The sequence below is a fragment of the Pinus tabuliformis genome, chromosome 6 (assembly GCF_031772625.1).
Source record: "Pinus tabuliformis cultivar Carrire ecotype Pingquan chromosome 6, CPIR1, whole genome shotgun sequence".
Taxonomy (NCBI): domain Eukaryota; kingdom Viridiplantae; phylum Streptophyta; class Pinopsida; order Pinales; family Pinaceae; genus Pinus; species Pinus tabuliformis.
This window is the reverse complement of record NC_142292.1, coordinates 806,722,986-806,741,736: the sequence shown is the minus strand read 5'-3', so window position 1 is coordinate 806,741,736 and position 18,751 is coordinate 806,722,986. Positions and strand designations below refer to the sequence as shown.

Genomic DNA, 18,751 nt, shown 5'->3' with positions numbered 1-18,751 from the left:
TTTGGGAATACAAAATTGCACCCCTGTCAACAATCATTCTCAATCTGAGAATAAGAGGGGGCGCAACCGTCAACAGCAGAAATCCTCACAGGGCTGAAGGAAGTGGCACTGGTACAATAAAATTCACAGGAACACAACAGGGGAAAAAATCAGGTAGTATTTCCTTCAAAAACATTCTACAAGGGAAAAATATAGATGGAGCAGCACCAAATCAATCTGGTATGGACGCAAGGCCATACATTGTGGAACCGCTGAATCATACCCCAGAATACAACATAGATATACCAGAAACAGATGAGCACTGCACTATATATGAAAGACAAGCAATAATATGTAGATTTAATTACTTTTGGCCCAAACTCGCTAATCTATTTCATTGGATCTTCACGAACTGGACCACACAATGTGAAATACATCTCTGTTCTAAGGGTTTCTTCATAGTGAAATTTCTATCGGCGCAGGACAGAGACATAGTAATACAGGAAGGACCTTGGTTCTAGGGATCCACAGGACTCTTCATCACACCATGGTTCCCAGATTTTGATGCAAATACAATGGTTGTCTCTAAGATGCCAGTTTGGGTGCGGCTACACAATCTCCCAATTCATCTCTGGAATCATCAAGTACTAGCTGGAATCAGAAATACTATTGGGCGCTACATCAAAATGGACACCCAACGAGTGGAGGAAAGAATTTATACTTTTGCACGAATATGTGTGGAAGTAGACCTCAGCAAAGGCCTGCCAGACCAAATTCAGCTGAAGCATAGACAGAGGAGTTGGACACACGTTCTAGATTATGAAAATACTGCATTAAAATGCAGAATATGCCAACAAATAGGACACCTACAAAGCACTTGTCTAGCAGCCAAAAAAGACAACCGTAGAAAGAAGAAAACGGGAAAACAAGCAAAGGGGTGGCAATTTCCTCCACCTCTCTCGGATGACGAGGAGGAAGAAGAGGTGGAATATGTAACCCCCAATGAGACCAATCAGATGAACAAAGAATCAAAAGTAGAAGACACAAATCCACAGGAACATATAGACACAGAATTGGCAAGGATATCAGATACTATGGATATGGGCAGAACTAAACGTCAACACATATCAGACACATCAGACTCTGATAAAGACAATCCACAACCTGTGGCTGAAACAGCACTAGCACTTATAACTCCAACAGAGTCACAAGGGGGTTGGAGAAAGGTTGAGAAGAAAAAAGGGAGAAAAGTTTGACTTTTCCCCACCTGTACATTAATATTGTTTTCATGTTTATTTTCCTAAAATCCGTACACCCTACGTGGTGATGGAGGATCTATGCATCATTCTTTGAGCACCATTTTTGAATCTATTTACAGAGATGGCAAAGGGCAAACACAACATATGCCGAAAGGCATCTACAACATGTAATTTTTCAATCATAATGAAAGATTACGGTTTTTCCAGTGGATGAACCAAAAGAAAGAAAACAAATTTATAACAAAACAATTAAAAAAACAAACAATTATAAATTAAAGAAAAAAAAAAGATTTCAAGGAAACTCAAAGCCAGATTAATTAGACCTTAAAACACCTAGTGCATAGTTCCAATCGAAGTCATAGGAAAAATGCATAATATCTTTGAACACATGATTGCCTTCTTATTATACACCTCCATAGACTTTAAAAGTCAAATCATTGCATGGAGGCAAGTCCCTTGTCCTGCAACCAAGGAGATTTTGTAAACCAATTTATGTTTAGATTGGTTGAACATTATAATTAGATTATTATTATAATAAATGACTCTGATACTCCAATGTCTCCAAAAATATCAATCATCAATAACTCATCAAGCTCATACAAACAATGTGGAAATTGAGGCAATCATATATTAGAGGAGCCATCACCTTGATGACTATTTGTTGCAAGAGCCAAGTCATCTCACAGTTAAGGGAGTCTAATACCCATGTAATTGTCAAACACACACATTGATCAATCTCTTAGTGCAAACATTACTAAACATATATATATATATTTTTTAATTACAATATTCCAACCATTGAATTGAGACTTCTGTGATCCATATCAATTTTTTGAAGAATCTTCGGTGAAAATCACATAGAAAAACTTTTGTCGACGCGTTTCGAACCATCTAGTGTGGTTCATCGAACCACACTAGATGGTTCGAAACGCGTCGACAAAAGTTTTTCTATGTGATTTTCAATCTCTTAGTGGTTTAGACAATCATGAATTGAATTGAAAACTCTTGCCAAATCATTCTATTTGTCAGACCACAACACCACACTAGGTCAAGTTCGCTAGGAAACATGGATTTGAGTAGACTACACACCTAAATCGAGTTGGTTTGACTAAAACTAGTTAGACCTAGAGCTAGCACGGTCTAGTAAGACCCATTATAACAACGGTTGACCCAATCACTTCTAAAAAAATCAACTATGTTTGATGAGATAAACCAAAGTCATGACTCGTTTCACATAATAAACATCTATCTTATTATCATTAACATGGGCAACCTAGATGCAACCTCAAAGGGACTACTTAGCAAAGGTTAAGAGGCCGAAGAGCCATTGTATCCAAAAAATAAGTTAACACAATTGGAGCAACACTACACAAAAGCATGAGGGCCTTCTTTGCCACTCATTCCTAAGGTATTATATTTGTTGTGTATTATCATATTTTGAAATATGATTTTGGATTTGACTCTAAATTTTATTTCACAACTTCATGCCATGCTCCCTAGCAATTTTGATGTATGTTGATATGATCCTATGATATTGTTGAATATGTTATTTTTACTTCATACTCTGTGTTATGATGTTTAACCTTCATGTATAATCTAAACAAAGTAAAAAATAATTATTTTTATAAAATTTGTCCTTTTTGTTTTTCTCTATATAGTAAGTCATTGCAAGGCTAATTAGTGAGTCTTTGTCAAGCCTTAAGGCAAGTTTCAATGATGAGAGAAGACAACTTCCAAGTCGAGTCAAGTCTAGAAAATCCAATCAAGAACAATTTCCAATCAAGTGACAATTGGTTCTACCTATAGTTATAGTCTTAATATTTGGCTCTATCCTTACTCCACATAGTACAAATATTTGGGGACTATAACTCTGATAGGGAACGAGTGTCCCTACCTACAATTTTGATCATCCAGCCTCCCATTTGCAATCTTAAATCCACTTAATGATCAATGCTCTAGTCCATCCTCTTAAAAGACATTACAACAATCCTAGCAATCTGCTGAGTCTTCATGATTTCAATTTACAAGCTAGTCATGACAACTTTACATTATACAATGGCAACTCTTGAAGTCTTCACAATCTGCAACAACAACTTCCCCACCTACCACTCAAACCTTCAAGTTCTAATCTCAACGCTCCTACATCCACATACTAGTCAATAGTCACTGCAAATCACTCAACTTGACAACTTGAGGATTGTCATTTTGCAATGGTGATTAATCTGGTGAACCATGAAGCCTAAAAGGATGCAATAATGCAAGTTGCAACACAACAAGGTTTATTTAGTCTTTGGTTTTTCATTGAATCTAAAGAATATAAGTTACAAGGCTAAGTGCATAGGAAATGTGATGCCTCTTTTAAATTGTTACTATTCGATGTTAACAAGGTTCCCCAAGCAAGGTGGCACTAATTAGGAGGCAAAACCTATCAGCTCTAAGGTGTTGGGCGTTTTGATATATCATATATATAAGGACTACAACTAACATGTGACAAAAACCTACAAGCTACAAGTATGTTTAATTTTTATTTACCTCTTTACATTTCATTGGAAACTTGACTCCATTTTAATGGAAAGTAATTATTTTCCAATTTATGTCTCAATGATAAAATATCAATACAAATAATCATGAAAATGCAAAATATTGATCTAGATTAAATGGTTATGGTGCCTCGAAAATTCTTAATTTTAGGTATGTTCTATGCTGAGAGCAAATTTACTTAAATTTTCCATATTAACTCCATATCAATTCCAGATTAGCAATCACATTTAGCATGACAGTAAAATGAAGATAGAACATAAACATAAATCGCAAAAAACAAGCCAAGACAAGAGGAAACAATATGTGAAGCCAACAAGAGGAAACAAGATGTGAAGCCAGCAAGGGACAAACCCCAAGGTAGTTGATCTGAACTCAGGTGAAGGCAAACTGCTTCAACTGATCCTCCAAGGTGATTCCATCACCATGTTGCACCCATCACTGTGTTGCACCTCATCACCATGCTGCACCTCAACATTATGTTGCACCTGTCACTGTACTACACCCAATCACTGAGCTGCTCTCATCACTGTGTTGCTCCCATCACAGAGCTGCTCCCAATCATTGCTATGTTGCATCCATCATGCTGCACTTATCATTATGTTGCACCCAACATACATATGTTGCACTTCATTACACTATGCTGCACTTATCATTATGTTGCACTATGTTGCACCCATCATGCTTATGTTGCACTTCATTACACTATGTTTCACTTATCATAATGTTGCAATATGTTGCACCCATCATGCTTATGTTGCACTTCATTACACTATGTTGCACTTATCGTTATCTTGCACTTCACTGTGTTGCACTCGTCATCTCTATGCTGCACTTCATAGTCATGCTACGCTAGGTTGTACCCTTCATTGCACTAGGTTGTACCCTTCATTGCACTATGTTGCACCTCACAGTCATGTTGCACTAGGTTGTACCCTTCATTGCACTATGCTGCACCCATCATACACTCAATGCATACTGCAATACATCATCATCATGTTGCTATAATACATCATGTTGTTGCTATACATCCATGTTCCTGTAATACTTATGTTGCACTTCATTATGACTGTGTTGTACCATGTTGCACTTCATCGTTGTTGACATCATAGTTTCCTTTATTATCATAACAATTATTGTCATTATTGCTTCCTCATCTTGCACCACTTGACACATCTGGAAACCCTCATCACTGTTATGATACCAAAACTACTACAAAGATATCATTTTGGATCTCCTTCATTGTCAGTATGTCGAGACTCTAGTAATAGTGCTTCTTCTCCTTATGCCGAGACAACGGGATTGTGACTTTGTCTTATTATGAGATCATCGATATGCATATATACCATAGTTTTAAAAAACGGTCGTTTCGAAATGGAAACAGCCGAGTTGGTCCATTCCATTGCCCTCCGGAGTGACTCGATACAAAAAACGGCTCGGTTGGCCGAGTCATGGAATGACTCGGCCGAGTCATGGCTGACTCGGCCAACTCGGCCGTTTCCCACACTGACTCGACCGAGTCACAAACAACGGCCCGTAACCCGCTAAAACAGCGATTTAACATTATTGTAATGAAATTTTAAGGGGTTTTATGATTGGTTTGGACTTCAAGGTGTTTTATGAATTAGCTAAATGTTATTTGGGGTCCATTTCCCCCTCCCAAACCCTATTTAACACACTCAAATGCTCTCTACTATTGATATGCTATTCAAATTTCATGGTAATGTTAAATTCTTAAAGTAAAAGTGACATTCTCCTTAATCTTCATTTTCATCTTTTTACTTAAATTTTTAACATTACCATGAAATGACTCAGAATGTTTGAGAGTGGTTTCGGCCTCATTGGATTTCATATGGAGAAAGTAGAATTTTAGATTTCATTCAAAATCCAACAGACTTATCAGTTTTTCAGGATTTCAGGATTAGAGGATTGCAATGTTTCCATTGAATTTTGTCATGTATTAGGGTATGGAACTCGTATTTAATCAAGAGCACCAATCCCTCTATGTACCTTGATGTTAGTGACATTGGTTGTCGAACTCCTCTGGGATTCGCTCCCAAACCAGGAGCTTCTGAAAATGTCGCTCCCGCTCCCGTTTTCGCTCCTGCTCCCAAGTAACGCAAATAAGAGAAACCGTTTGGATCAAAAACGGTTAAATAATCTAGTTTATGTCCAATACAACCTCCGGCTCAGATGAAACCATTTGCTGAACAAAAGACCTGATTCAGATCCCATTGTGTTGGAAGACATTGATCCAACATCAGATTGGGTAGTGGAGAGTCGTCCAGCAGAGTTTGATCCTGATGAGGATCTTGATTTAGATTTAGATATCGAGACATCAGTTGAACTTGAACATGTTGTTCAGTTGAATGCAGATCCCAATCCACCAACCTCAGTCTCACAGCCAGCAAGGACTCCAGTTGTAGGTGCTTCCTCTGCTCAGCCACGACAGAAGTGCAGCCGCATATCTCCTCTATCTCAGCTTGCATCTGCTGCAGTTGCACAGCCTGCTAGTGGTACCACTTCTACAGCTGCAGTTGGAGATGATGATGATGAGGAGCCATGGGGCCCCCTGTCTGACTCTGATGATGATCCAGAGATTGATCGACATGATCTTGGCTCCTCTGGCAGTAGTTATTAGCCAATAGTTGTAGTACTAGTACTGGAGTCTGGTCACAATTTACTTTTGTTGTAGAGGCCATTTCTAGCCTCCTTGGTTATGTGTTTTTTGTTTTGAGTCTTTGATCATGTATGACAGTTGACTACGTATTGCCATTGGGTACCATTTTGATATAATGGATTGGTTCATGAGCCTACTTTGATCATATGTTGTCTTCCATCTATATTATAATGTTGTGTGTTTGGAAACATGAATGAAAATCTTTAAAATTATGTTTAAAATCTTTAAAATTATGTTTTTTTATTAAAAAAAAATATTTAATGTATTTTTTACAACGACCGAGTCACTGAAATCGAGTCGGCCGAGTCATTACCGTTTCGGAGTCGGAGTTTTAAAACTATGATATATTCAAGATTCTATCACAGTTATGTCGATACTGTTAGGGCTAGTGTAGGATTCGAAAATCCCTTCCTTCCATCAAAAGATAATCATTGTGCTTCCTTTCATTGAGATATGCACCAATGAGGAGGAAAGCACTACCCTCTATATCACTCTAATCATCACCAAGACTTTATGTAATTTATCAATGTGATGATCATCCTCTATTAGGACAACATTTATATAGCTCCTTCCTTGACAGCGAAGAGCCCTCATTATTATCTACAGGCTAGGGTATATCCTCTCATTAGGCCTATGCATGGAAGCCTTTCTAAAACAGTGAATAGGTTTCTTATAGGCCAATGTTTAGGCTTCTCTTGCTGCGTTGAGGAGGCCTCCTTCATAACAGTGTTAAGGTCATGACAGCGTTGAGGGCTCTCTCTTCATGACAGCGTTAGGATCTATGGCATCCTCTAGGGCAGCGTAACATCTTAAGATCTCTCCTCCCACCAAAACCCAAAGATAAGTGGAGAGGAAGAGATTACAAGAGGTGTGTCTAAAATGACTTGCAAGGCACCTCTATTTATACTAAAATGTGGAGGACAAATGAGGGTAATTTGGTTGTTGCCAACCTTGACGAATTGTCACATAACACAAATAAATTCATATCTCCATGAATACTTGTCGGAATCGGGTGATCTTTAGATCAATCCTACACCTCTCGACGAGAGGAAGCCAAGAAATATATCAGCTGCCATGAATAAGAAGACCCACAGGGAGTTTGGCCCTAGTTGCCAATTTTAACACTCCCTCTCAACTAGGGAGAACTCCATCTGCCAGACTGTACTATCTCTGCCATCAGTGCCCTGAACTTCTCTGCTCTGCTCTACTCTGTTGAACTATGAAGAAGAAGAAGTGATTGAGAATGTATCATACCATCCTCTACTGACCCGAAGTCAATCCCATATAAAAGAGAGTGTCTCACACCACTCTTAATGATCTGAAATCAGTTCCAAATAAAGTGAGTGTATCATACCACTCTTATTAATCCAAAGTCAATTCCAATTGATCCCAAATCAATATCATCCAAGCATAGAGAATACGGTAGTAACATGATGCGTCCATCGGTACTATTATGGTCCCTATCCTCATTTCCCTACTCATTGGCCAAATGAGAGGTACTTCCCATGAGTCCCAGACTGCATGGGTAGGATGTCTCAGCAGGAGAGGGATGAACCACTCATCCCGCCTACATGTCGCCAAGGGTATCCCAGGGGAAGGTTGAACCACTCACCCTGTACACAACAAATCATTAGGGGAAGGCTAAACCACTCACCTTGTACACAACAAATCACTAGGGGAAGGCTAAACCACTCATCCTATAGTTGCTCATCGCTCCAAGATGTACCCCAAGCCCCCCAGAACTCCCAGAGCTCAATGTCCATATCATACAGGAGAGAGTCTCTCCACGACTCCTAGTCGTTCTGGAAAAGTCAAGAATTTGACCTTTCCGAGGGGCTTTGATAGAATATCGGCGACCTACACATCAGTCCCAATGTGATGGAGCCTTCGTGCTCCTCGATGTACCATATCCCTAATAAAGTGGTACCTGATGTCTATATGCTTGGAGCGATCATAAAACATGGGATTCCTCAATAATCGAATCCCCCTCTAGTTGTCACAGAAGATCACGATGGTATCCAGCACATGTCCAAACATCTCACTAAAGAGCTTCCTCAACCAGGCAACTTCACACGAGGTCATACTCGTAACTATGTATACAAGCTCGGTGATGCTTAAAGCAACAGACTTCTACTTCCTGCTCATCCAGGATATCGAAGCAGAACCCAAAGAGAACCAACGCCCAGAAGTGCTCTTGCGATCCTCCACATTGCCTACCTAATAATCATGCAGCTTCACATTTCTATAATGTATCTCAATCCATGAGAGGTTGTGCCCTAAAGATATCTCAAATGATTCTTGGCACCAATCGAGTGAGGCTCAACCATATATGAGATCAACATGTTAACTGCAAAACATATATCCAGATGGGAGTTCACCAAGAACATCAATGCTAGTATGAGTTTATGAAACTTAGAGGCATTTCCCAAATCAGGTCTGGCATCACTACCGCATGACTTCTTAAAGTTAGGCTTCATCAAGGTAGTCACGGGCTTGCAGTTACACCATTCCAAATCCGGAATCCAACTCCCTCTTACTTTAGCAAAGGAGAGGGTCTGCACCTGCCAGAAAAAGGTCGTCCTCATAAGGTGCCAGTATGAGAGGTCTATCATCCACAACCTTCAAGCAATGGTTTGGATCAGCTTCACTCCTAGTGAATCTCGATTCTCAGCTTCATCAGATAATTGTCAATCCTCTCATACCAAGCTTAAGGTGCTTGCTTTAAATCATAAAGAGATTTCCTTCACCTAAATACATGAGATTCCCAATCATGAATCCCAAACCCCTCAGGTTGTTCCAAATTTGAGGACTTGCTACATGAGGGGAATGGTCCCCTTGTAAGTTTTCCTTCGGTACATCTCAGACATGTACCTCCATGCTCTTCTTGAATTCAGGCATCCTTGTCACCATCTGAATCACATCGGGTAGGGCCCCATAATGAGCAAACCTCCAGTGCTATAGAAGAGATGTGTCAACTGACATGGTCCCCATTGGACTTCCTGCAACTTGAAACAAATTGCTAACCCTGAACCCAAAAAATTCCTCATCCACACACGTAACTTTCCATTGATGAATGCCACCTTTGTCTTCCATTGCCGAAAGGGACCCCAGGTTCTTCTTGAGATAAAGAACTTCTTGAAAATGAATCGTGCTACCCTCATTCAATTTAAGGGTAGCAGGCCAATCTAAGATAATACTACTTTAGCTTATCAGAAACAACATTTGATTCTTCATACATGAAGTTCCGAGAAGAGTCGGCCATTTCCCTGATGACCTTCATTCCTTTTTCCTTTGCCATTGTACCTATCATTCCTTTGATTATTGAATATGACCCTGGAATGATTGTTATCATCATCAAGTGATGTGTCCCTTCTATTCAGGCACTCCTTCGCATAATGGCCAAATTTATTGCACGCAAGGCATCTACCTTTCCTTCCACCCTTGGTGTACTTGTTCTTTGTAGCTGATGCATTTTATGGCGGCTCAAGGATTTTATCCTTCACTGAGGAACCCATTGAGCCTTTTCATCCTTTCCAACTGTATTCGGTAATTGCTCTTTCACTCTTGCTTGGGCTTTGTCTTCACCTCAACTCTAATACCATGTTAATTTTAGGTATGTTCTATGCTGAGAGCAAATTTACTTAAATTTGCCATATTAGCTCAATATCAATTCCAGATTAGCAATCACATTTAGCATGATAGTAAAATGTAGATAGAACATAAACATAAATCGTAAAAAACAAGCCAAGACAAGAGGACACGAGATGTGGCGCCAACCAGGGACAAACCCCAATGTGGGGAAACCCTTGATCAATTCTTCTTATGTTCTTCAATAGTTCAACTGAGAGAGAGATAGTACATATACATCAGAAGTCAAAATTTTGACTTGTCATAATAAGAGAAAAGATCTTCTCTAAGAAGATGACACATGAGGTAGCTGATCTAAACTCAGGTGAAGGCAAACTGCTTCAACTGGTCCTCCAAGGTGATTCCATCACCATGTTGCACCCATCATTGTTCTACACCTCATCATCATGCTGCACCCATCACTATGCTGCACCCAATCATTACTATGTTGCATCCGCCGCGCTGCACTTATCATTATGTTGCATCCATCACACTGCACCCAACATACTTATGATGCACTTCATTACACTATGTTGCACCCATCATGCCTACGTTGCACTTCATTACACTATGTTGCACTTATCATTATGTTGCACCCATCATTCTTATGTTGCACTTCATTACACTATGTTGCATTATGTTGCACTTCACTGTGTTGCACTCATCCTCACTATGTTGCACTTCATAGTCATGCTGCACTAGGTTGTACACTTCATTGCACTATGCTGCACTAGGTTGAACCCTTCATCGCACTATGTTGCACCCATCATACACTCAATGCATACTGCAATACATCATCATCATGTTGTTGCTATACATCCATGTTGTTGTAATATTTATGTTGCACTTCATTATGACTGCGTTGTACCATGTTGCGCTTTCATTATGCACTTCATTACTGTTGACAGCATAGTTTCCTTTATTATCATAACAATTATTGTCATTACTACTTCCTCGTCTTGCACCACTTGACACATCTAGAAACCCTCATCACTGTTATGATACCGAAACTACTACAGAGATATCATTTTGGATCTCCTTCATTGTCAGTATGTCGAGACTCTAGTAATACTGCTTCTCCTTATGCTGAGGCAGTGGGATTGTGATTGTGTCCTATTATGAGATCACCAAGATGCATACATACAAGTCTGAATCTCACTATGATATATTCAAGATTCTATCACAGTTATGTCGAGACTGTTAGGGCTAGTGTAGGATTCGGAGATCCCTTTCTTCCATCAAAAGATAATCATCGTGCTTCCTTTCGTTGAGATATGCACCACTGAGGAGGAAAGCACTACCCTCTATATCACTTTGATCATCACTGAGACTTTATGTAATTTATCAATGTGATGATCATCCTCTATTAGGACAGCGTTTATATAGCTCCTTCCTTGACAGCGAAGAGCCCTCATTATTATCTACGAGCTAGGGTATATCCTCTCATTAGGACTATGTATGGAAGCCTTTCTAGAACAGTGAATAGGTCTCTTATAGACTAGCGTTTAAGCTTCTCCTGTTGTGTTGAGGAGGCCTCCTTCATAACAGTGTTAAGGTCATGACTACGTTGAGGGCTCTCTCTTCATGACAACGTTAGGATCTAGGGCATCCTCTAGGGAAACGTAACATCTTAAGATCTCTCCTCCCACCAAAACCCAAAGACAAGTGGAGAGGAAGGGATCACAAGAGGTGTGTCTAAAATGACTTGCAAGGCACCTCTATTTATACTAAAACGTGGAGGACAAGTGGGGGTAATTTGGTTGTTGGCCGACCTTGACGAATTGTCACATAACACAAATAAATTCATATCTCCATGAATACTTGTCGAAATCGAATGATCTTTAGATCAATCCTACACCTCTCGACGAGAGGAATCCAAGAAAAGTATCAGCTGCCATGAATAAGAAGACCCACATGGAGTTTGGCCCTAGTTGCCAATTTTAACAAAAATCTAATATTGAGGCATTGAAATATGTAAAGAAAGATGAGGTGGACCTTGAATGATTGTTATGTGAGAAAAATTTCACCAAATCCTTAACAAGAGCAATGGACCAACTTCTTGGTATAATTGATGACAATCAAGGTGGTGTGGAACGATGTCGAGAATCTTTGAAGAGAAGAAAACTATAGTGAATGGAGACTATGATAAGTCAAAAGCAAAAAGGGGAAAAATGGAAATGAAGAGTCAACAAGTTTGGGGAGAGATATGTGTGCCTTATCAACACCCATCACTTCTTTCAACTCAAACATTAACTCTAGTACTTATGTCCGAACAAAAACTAGCAAAACAAAAACATTAAAATCAATTTGAAAACATGCACAAAAGAAATATGTTGATGATGTTATTGCTGAATTATTTTATGCATGTCCAATTCCATTCAATGTGGCTAGAAGTTTGTATTATCAAAAAGGAATTAGAAAGGTTAATGAATTTAGAAAGGGGTATGTTCCTCTTAGATTCAAGGCTCTAAGGACACTTATTTAAATAAAATAATGAAAGGAGTGATAGAAAGGTTAGTTATATTAAAGCGTCTTATAAAATTACAAGTTGCACTTTTCTCAACAATTGTTGGTCCAATTTGTCTCATCAACCATTGATTGGTTTTTGTCCTTAAGGAGTGTTATTTTTTAAAACGATTGATGCCATTGAGCATGAGAAGGCATCATAATATATTTTTAGAGTTATGGATGACACAATTAGGGAAGTTGGGGAGGAAAATGTGGCCTCAATTATCATTTGATTATTATGCCCAAAATTGTGACAATGCATGGAAATTGATTTTGGAGAAGAATAAAACCATTTATTGGACACTTGTGCAACCCATTGCCTAGATTTATTGTTGCATGATCTAACCAAATTTCCATGGATCAATGAAACAATCCAAGAAGAAAAGGCAATGACAAGATTCATTGAGCTTGTTTAGGAAAAATGCATCGAAAGTGTTATTAGCGCCTTATTAAGGTGTAAGAAGGTTTGCCACATGTTACACAACTCTAAAAAGAGTCATTAAGGGAAAAACATACCCAAGTGTTATTTTTTGCAAATTTGCGTACAAGAGATCTTGCCTTTCAAGGTAATCAAAAGGAAAGCAAGAAGAGCGAATAATGTTAGGCACTAATTTTCACGTAAATTCTGAGAAATTTCTAAAAGTGTGTGTTCCAATTGTTGTTATAATTCACATGGTAAATGATGGCAAGACTTGTATGGGTTTTGTTTATGAAATCAAGGATCAAAAGACAATGCAAATGCTTTTGATCATATATTGAATGCTCATTATAGGGAGATATAGGAAGTAGTTGATAGAAGATAGAAGATGATGAAGAGACCTTTGCATACAATAGCAACCTATTTGGGCCCTAGATTGTTTGGGATGCCAAGGCATCAAGATGAAAAAATCATGAGTGATCCTTATAAGGCTACTTACAAGATATATATATATATTGGTCTACAACAACTTTGGTTGGGTGCTAGCTTAGGGCACCAAAGCAATGAAGTATGATAGGCTCAAAAGTGCACCAATAGGATGGTGAGAATTTTATGCATCAAGAGCACTTAAATTGCAACATTTTGCAACTCGTGCTTTGAGCCCAGGATCAAGTCCATTGATGTGTTTTGAAAAGAAATAGGTTATTATCTAGTATGGTGAGAATGTTATGCATCAAGAACACTAAAATTGCAACATTTTGCAATCCCTGCTTTGAGCCAAGGATCAAATCCATTGACATGTGAAAGAAAAGAAATAGGTTATTATCTAGAAAATTAGAAGATCTTGTTTTATGTTCGTAGTAACTTGCAATTTTAAACAATGTTGCTAAAGATTCATCTAATTCTTCTACTCCATGGTTCAAGCATGTTCTGGATGCACTAGGAAAACAAGATGATCTTGACTTTGAGTGTGACACAATGAGTAGTGAATACAATAGTGAGGCACACTGCCTAAAGATCAAAAGACATTGCAAATGCTTTTGATGATATATTGAATGTTCATTACAGGGAGATGTAGGAAGTAGTTGATAGAAGACAGAAGATGATGAAGAGACCTTTGCATACAATAGCAACCTATTTGGACCCTAGATTGTTTGGGATGCCAAGGCGTCGAGATGAAAAAATCATGAGTGAACTTTATAAGGCTATTTACAAGATATATATATTGGTCTAAAACAACTTTGGTTGGATGCTAGCTTAGGGCACCAAAGCAATCAAGTATGATAGGCTCAAAAGTGCAGCAAAAGTATGGTGAGAATTTTATGCATCAAGAGCACTAAAATTGCAACATTTTGCAACTCATGCTTTGGGCCCAGGGTCAAGTCCATTGATGTGTTTTGAAAAGATATAGGTTATTATCTAGTATGGTGAGAAAGTTATGCATCAAGAGCACTAAAATTGCAACATTTTGCAATCTGTGCTTTGAGCCAAGGATCAAGTCCATTGACATGTGAAAGAAAAGAAATAGGTTATTATCTAAAAAATTGAAAATCTTGTTTTATGTTCGTAGTAACTTGCACTAGGAGATCAAGATGATCTTGACTTTGAGTGTGACACAATGAGTAGTGAAAACAATAGTGTTTGTAACTCTAGTGGCTTCACTGCCCCAAGTACTCTTGATGATGTAAAGCCTATTTGATGTAACAAGTAGGCCACAAAGACCACCAAGAATAGAACTTGTGTTCTCAGTTTAGTTTTGTTTTTTGAATTCTCAAATTTGTAAAACATTTTAATGTTTAGTTTGTTGGAAATGTTTCTAAATTTTGTAAATATCATCATGTTTTGAAATATATGTTGAATCATGAATATTACCATGCAAATTTCATTTTTATCATGTGACTATAATGACGCCTTTATCATATTTCATTAATTTTATTATATAAATTTTTTAATTTTGAAAAAATTAAATTTTATAGTTTCTTAAACTTAATGCCAAATTTTACATCAAATTTTATTGCCTAATTTACATTTGTTGAATTTTTGTATGATGCCAATTCATTTTTAAATTTTTATATGATGCCAAGGTCATCAAATTTGAATCTATACTCAAACCAAGTGACTTACCCTAGTACATACATAGACACTAGATGCACACCATCCAGGTCCCACTTGGGTCATTTTGAGTGGGGTCTCACCAACTCCTAATTGAGACCAACCACCATATTCCATGACATACCCTTACAACGGCCGAACACTAAGGAGTATTTCATCTTCTACTACTCCCTTTATTACAAGATCTATGGGAGGATATGCTACCTATTTCAAATCCCCAATGGCTCCCATTCTACTTTCTTCCGTTGTTGAAACCAACAATGTCTTGCTCTCTACATGAAAGAAGCACTCAAACACAAAGCTCAAATACTTCATACCCTACCTTTATTGGAAACCTTCAAGGGGGATAACATCTTTATTCCAAGAGCTCTCTTCTTAATGGAGTCAACAACCACCAAGCAAAGACACAATTAACTTCAATTGCACCTCCAAAAGATACTTTAATTTCTAAAATGGTGAGGCCTCATCTCTCTTGTAGACGACTAACCCTAAGGGAGGACCAATCCCCACAAGACCTTTTTGAAGTTATGGTTTCAAGCCAAGTGTTACACACCACTATAGTTATAGATAGTCCAAACAATCCAATCAACAACTCAGCTCTAGGCGACTCCAAAGTAAAGCCTTCCTCCTACAATGCAACCAAAAGTGCATCCAAACATTCCTTTCCCATGATAGTAGTCAATGTTATTGTGTACTATAGTATTCTACAAAAATATTTTAAATGTTTTTAAATACTCCCATGGATAGGAGAAACAATGAAGAAATGGCATTTCATTGTGCTTCTGTTTCTTGACCATATCTTGGAAAATATCCTGTCATTCCATTTATGTTAGCAGAGTTTGGCCACTTACAGGGTTAAAAAAAAATGACTTTAGTACCCAACAATTGCATGCAAAAAAATTGAAATTTTGCACAACAAATTGAAAACAGAAAATTAAACATAGAAGGTAGCAACAACCTTCAAATTTGACCAGCCCGTTCGGTTATTGCCAATTGCAAATCGTATTATGCAAACAGACACACCGAACACTGCAGTTCAATATGAAAATACAAAATTTTGATCCACAATTCAATATTGGAACCTAAAATGCAAATTTGACTATTTACATGATTGGCATGCATCATGATGCTATTTCAAATTGCCCATATATGATAGGTGAAGTAAATTATCATTCGTGCTCATGGAATATAAAGCTTATAAGTTATAACTACATTCAATGTCCTTTAAAATAAAATCTTTTCTAGAGATGTAATTTTAAAACAAAAAATATCATTGGCTTCAATGTCCTTTAAAATAAAATACTTTCTAGAGATGCAATTTTAAAACAAAAAATATCATTGGCTTCAAAGGTCAAACGTTTATAACAGCAAGTTTTAGAACACTGAATACTTCTAGGAAAAGAATCTTGAAAGACCAAAAATTGGCTTAATAAGATCCTTGGTATAAAAGAACGTGAGATTTATGGTTACAGCAAACAAGATTGCCCGGTGCAAACATTTTTCAGACACAACGTGTTGCATAATTAGATGTAGTGATTCTCATCCTTGCAGCCATCTTAAAACAATCATGTGTGCAAAGCTGTATTCCACACGTTACGACCACCAATAGACTGTGCCATCAATTGCAGAACGACAGACCACAGCGAGAATTGAATCATCGTGAACAGTTTGATATTCCATCAACCTCGTCAGTCAACTAAGGCCTCGGGCAGGATGTTCATTTTTTTATTTGATTACCTTAAGAGATCCCCCCTTCTGCACTATTCCCTTGAACATTTTTCGGATCGTCGCACTTCCACGCCAACTGCACCCTGCAAGGTGCTCCTGTACTGATCTACTGGTAAATCACGATTGTTTTCTCGGAATAATTACATTTTCGTGTCCTCTTTATAATATTAGATCAAGCTTGCGTCAGTTTGGGATAGGATTCAAACTCCGCAAACCGAATGTTGTGGAATACTGAAATTTAGATTGAGCAGCAGGCCAAGATCTTTCCCAGACCATTACGGTGTTCGAAATAGATCTAAATGCCACAGGCAGGCCTAAGTCGTGCCAAAACCACGCATGGGAATAGATCTAACCCTCATTTTACTTCTATGATCTCGGGCTTCCTAAACCTAGATGCAAACCGCTCAATTAAAACCAATTCTCCGATCCAATGGCTTATAAGACCCTCGGGACCCCACTTATTTAAGTTAAATTTAAGTGATCAACAGCGTTTAGCTTGTATTATTTCTCTAATTTCACCGAAAGAAATATGCTTTTGAAACCGTTATTGTAAAATAAACTCTGATTTCAGCAAAATGAAGGACATGTATAGAGAAAAAAGGGTTAAAAACCTACCGCTGTCACCGATCAACAGCAGTTTTATGAGATAGTCATAATCCGCTCGACCTCTCGCCGGTCCCGAAGCCATTCCTGAGACCCTGAGCTACGCTCTAGCAGGCACTCACCCGATCCTTTAAATCCTCTCGTTTCAACCGACCAAATCGGGGGCAGAATCGGACCTTAATAAAACCCTAACCCAAACATACAAACCAGAGCTGGATTGAAGGTAGTAACAGAGCAGCGGATGATATTGCCGATTAAAATATCGCGCTCCTCCTTCCCTCCCTGTGCGAGCCGATCCTCGGATCGAATTCCACGGGATGGCGGAGGCTTTGAGGGCAGACACAAAGGGAAATCTGGATCGTTTCGTTTGAAAACTTTGACGGGGGTTTGATACTGAGACCTATTTGAGAATTTCAATATGAAAAACGACTCCCGTGCAATCTCACCGCTATGACAAAAAAACGATGGAGTATTGGAAGCAAAAAAACGGAGAAAGAGGCCGAGACCTTTTCCTTCGTTCGCATCTAACCCAACCATGCTTAGTTGTTAAACCGTGGTTCAATCCCGAACTAACCCCATTCGCCCCAAAGAATTTGCCAACCCAATTCTTTGCATCGTTCACTGGCAGGGATTTGGCTAAGCATCGAAAGACATCCAACGGTCATGCGACACGGAGAACGGGGAATAATTTAAGATCGTTGGATTTCCTGAAGATGAGTAGTTATAAGTTTGGAATGAAATCTTATTATGTTGAAAAAAAATTCAATCAAGGTATCATGCAATTTGACAAAGCCTTCATTCTACTATTATATTTATTTTTGTACCCTATTAGCTGGAAGGGTTAAGTGGAGTTGAATAATTACAAAATGATTTATTTATTTTTTAAATAACATTTTATTGACTTTTATTTAGTGAAATATATTTAAAATTGATTGAATCATTTTTTTTTAATGTATATGTAAATTTATAAGTATTAAAAACCTTTTCCATAATTAAATTATGAAATTTCCATTTAGATGGTGCTCACTTGGCAACTACACCTTATTAAGTAATTTAATGCTCACATGATCACCATCAATAACTGGCAGCGATGCAACATCACTATACTTGTTTATCAACATGTGAATAGCTTAAGTATTTAGAAGAGTAATCTTGTCCTCTGCATCTACACCCTCTCAATGTTAATTCTCTTGTTCAGCCTCAAACGTAACTTAATGTTCGCCGTCATGTTAACTCCTCTGCTCGATCACCATATCTTGCATTCCTCCTTGCAACCCTTTGAAGCTCAGGGAAGTTGGC

General features: G+C 38.2%; 1 protein-coding gene across 1 annotated transcript in view; it reads right to left on the bottom strand.

Moving 5' to 3' along the window:
- The window catches only part of LOC149261256 (ras-related protein RABE1c-like), a 45,965-nt gene extending 28,029 nt beyond the window's left edge, over window positions 1-17,936 (bottom strand). The window contains exon 1 of the mRNA XM_089421916.1: window positions 17,465-17,936. Within this exon, the coding sequence (XP_089278042.1) occupies window positions 17,465-17,537 (73 nt within the window). The 5' untranslated portion in view covers window positions 17,538-17,936. The remainder of the gene's footprint in view (window positions 1-17,464) is intronic.
- Between the last annotated feature and the right edge of the window lie 815 nt (window positions 17,937-18,751).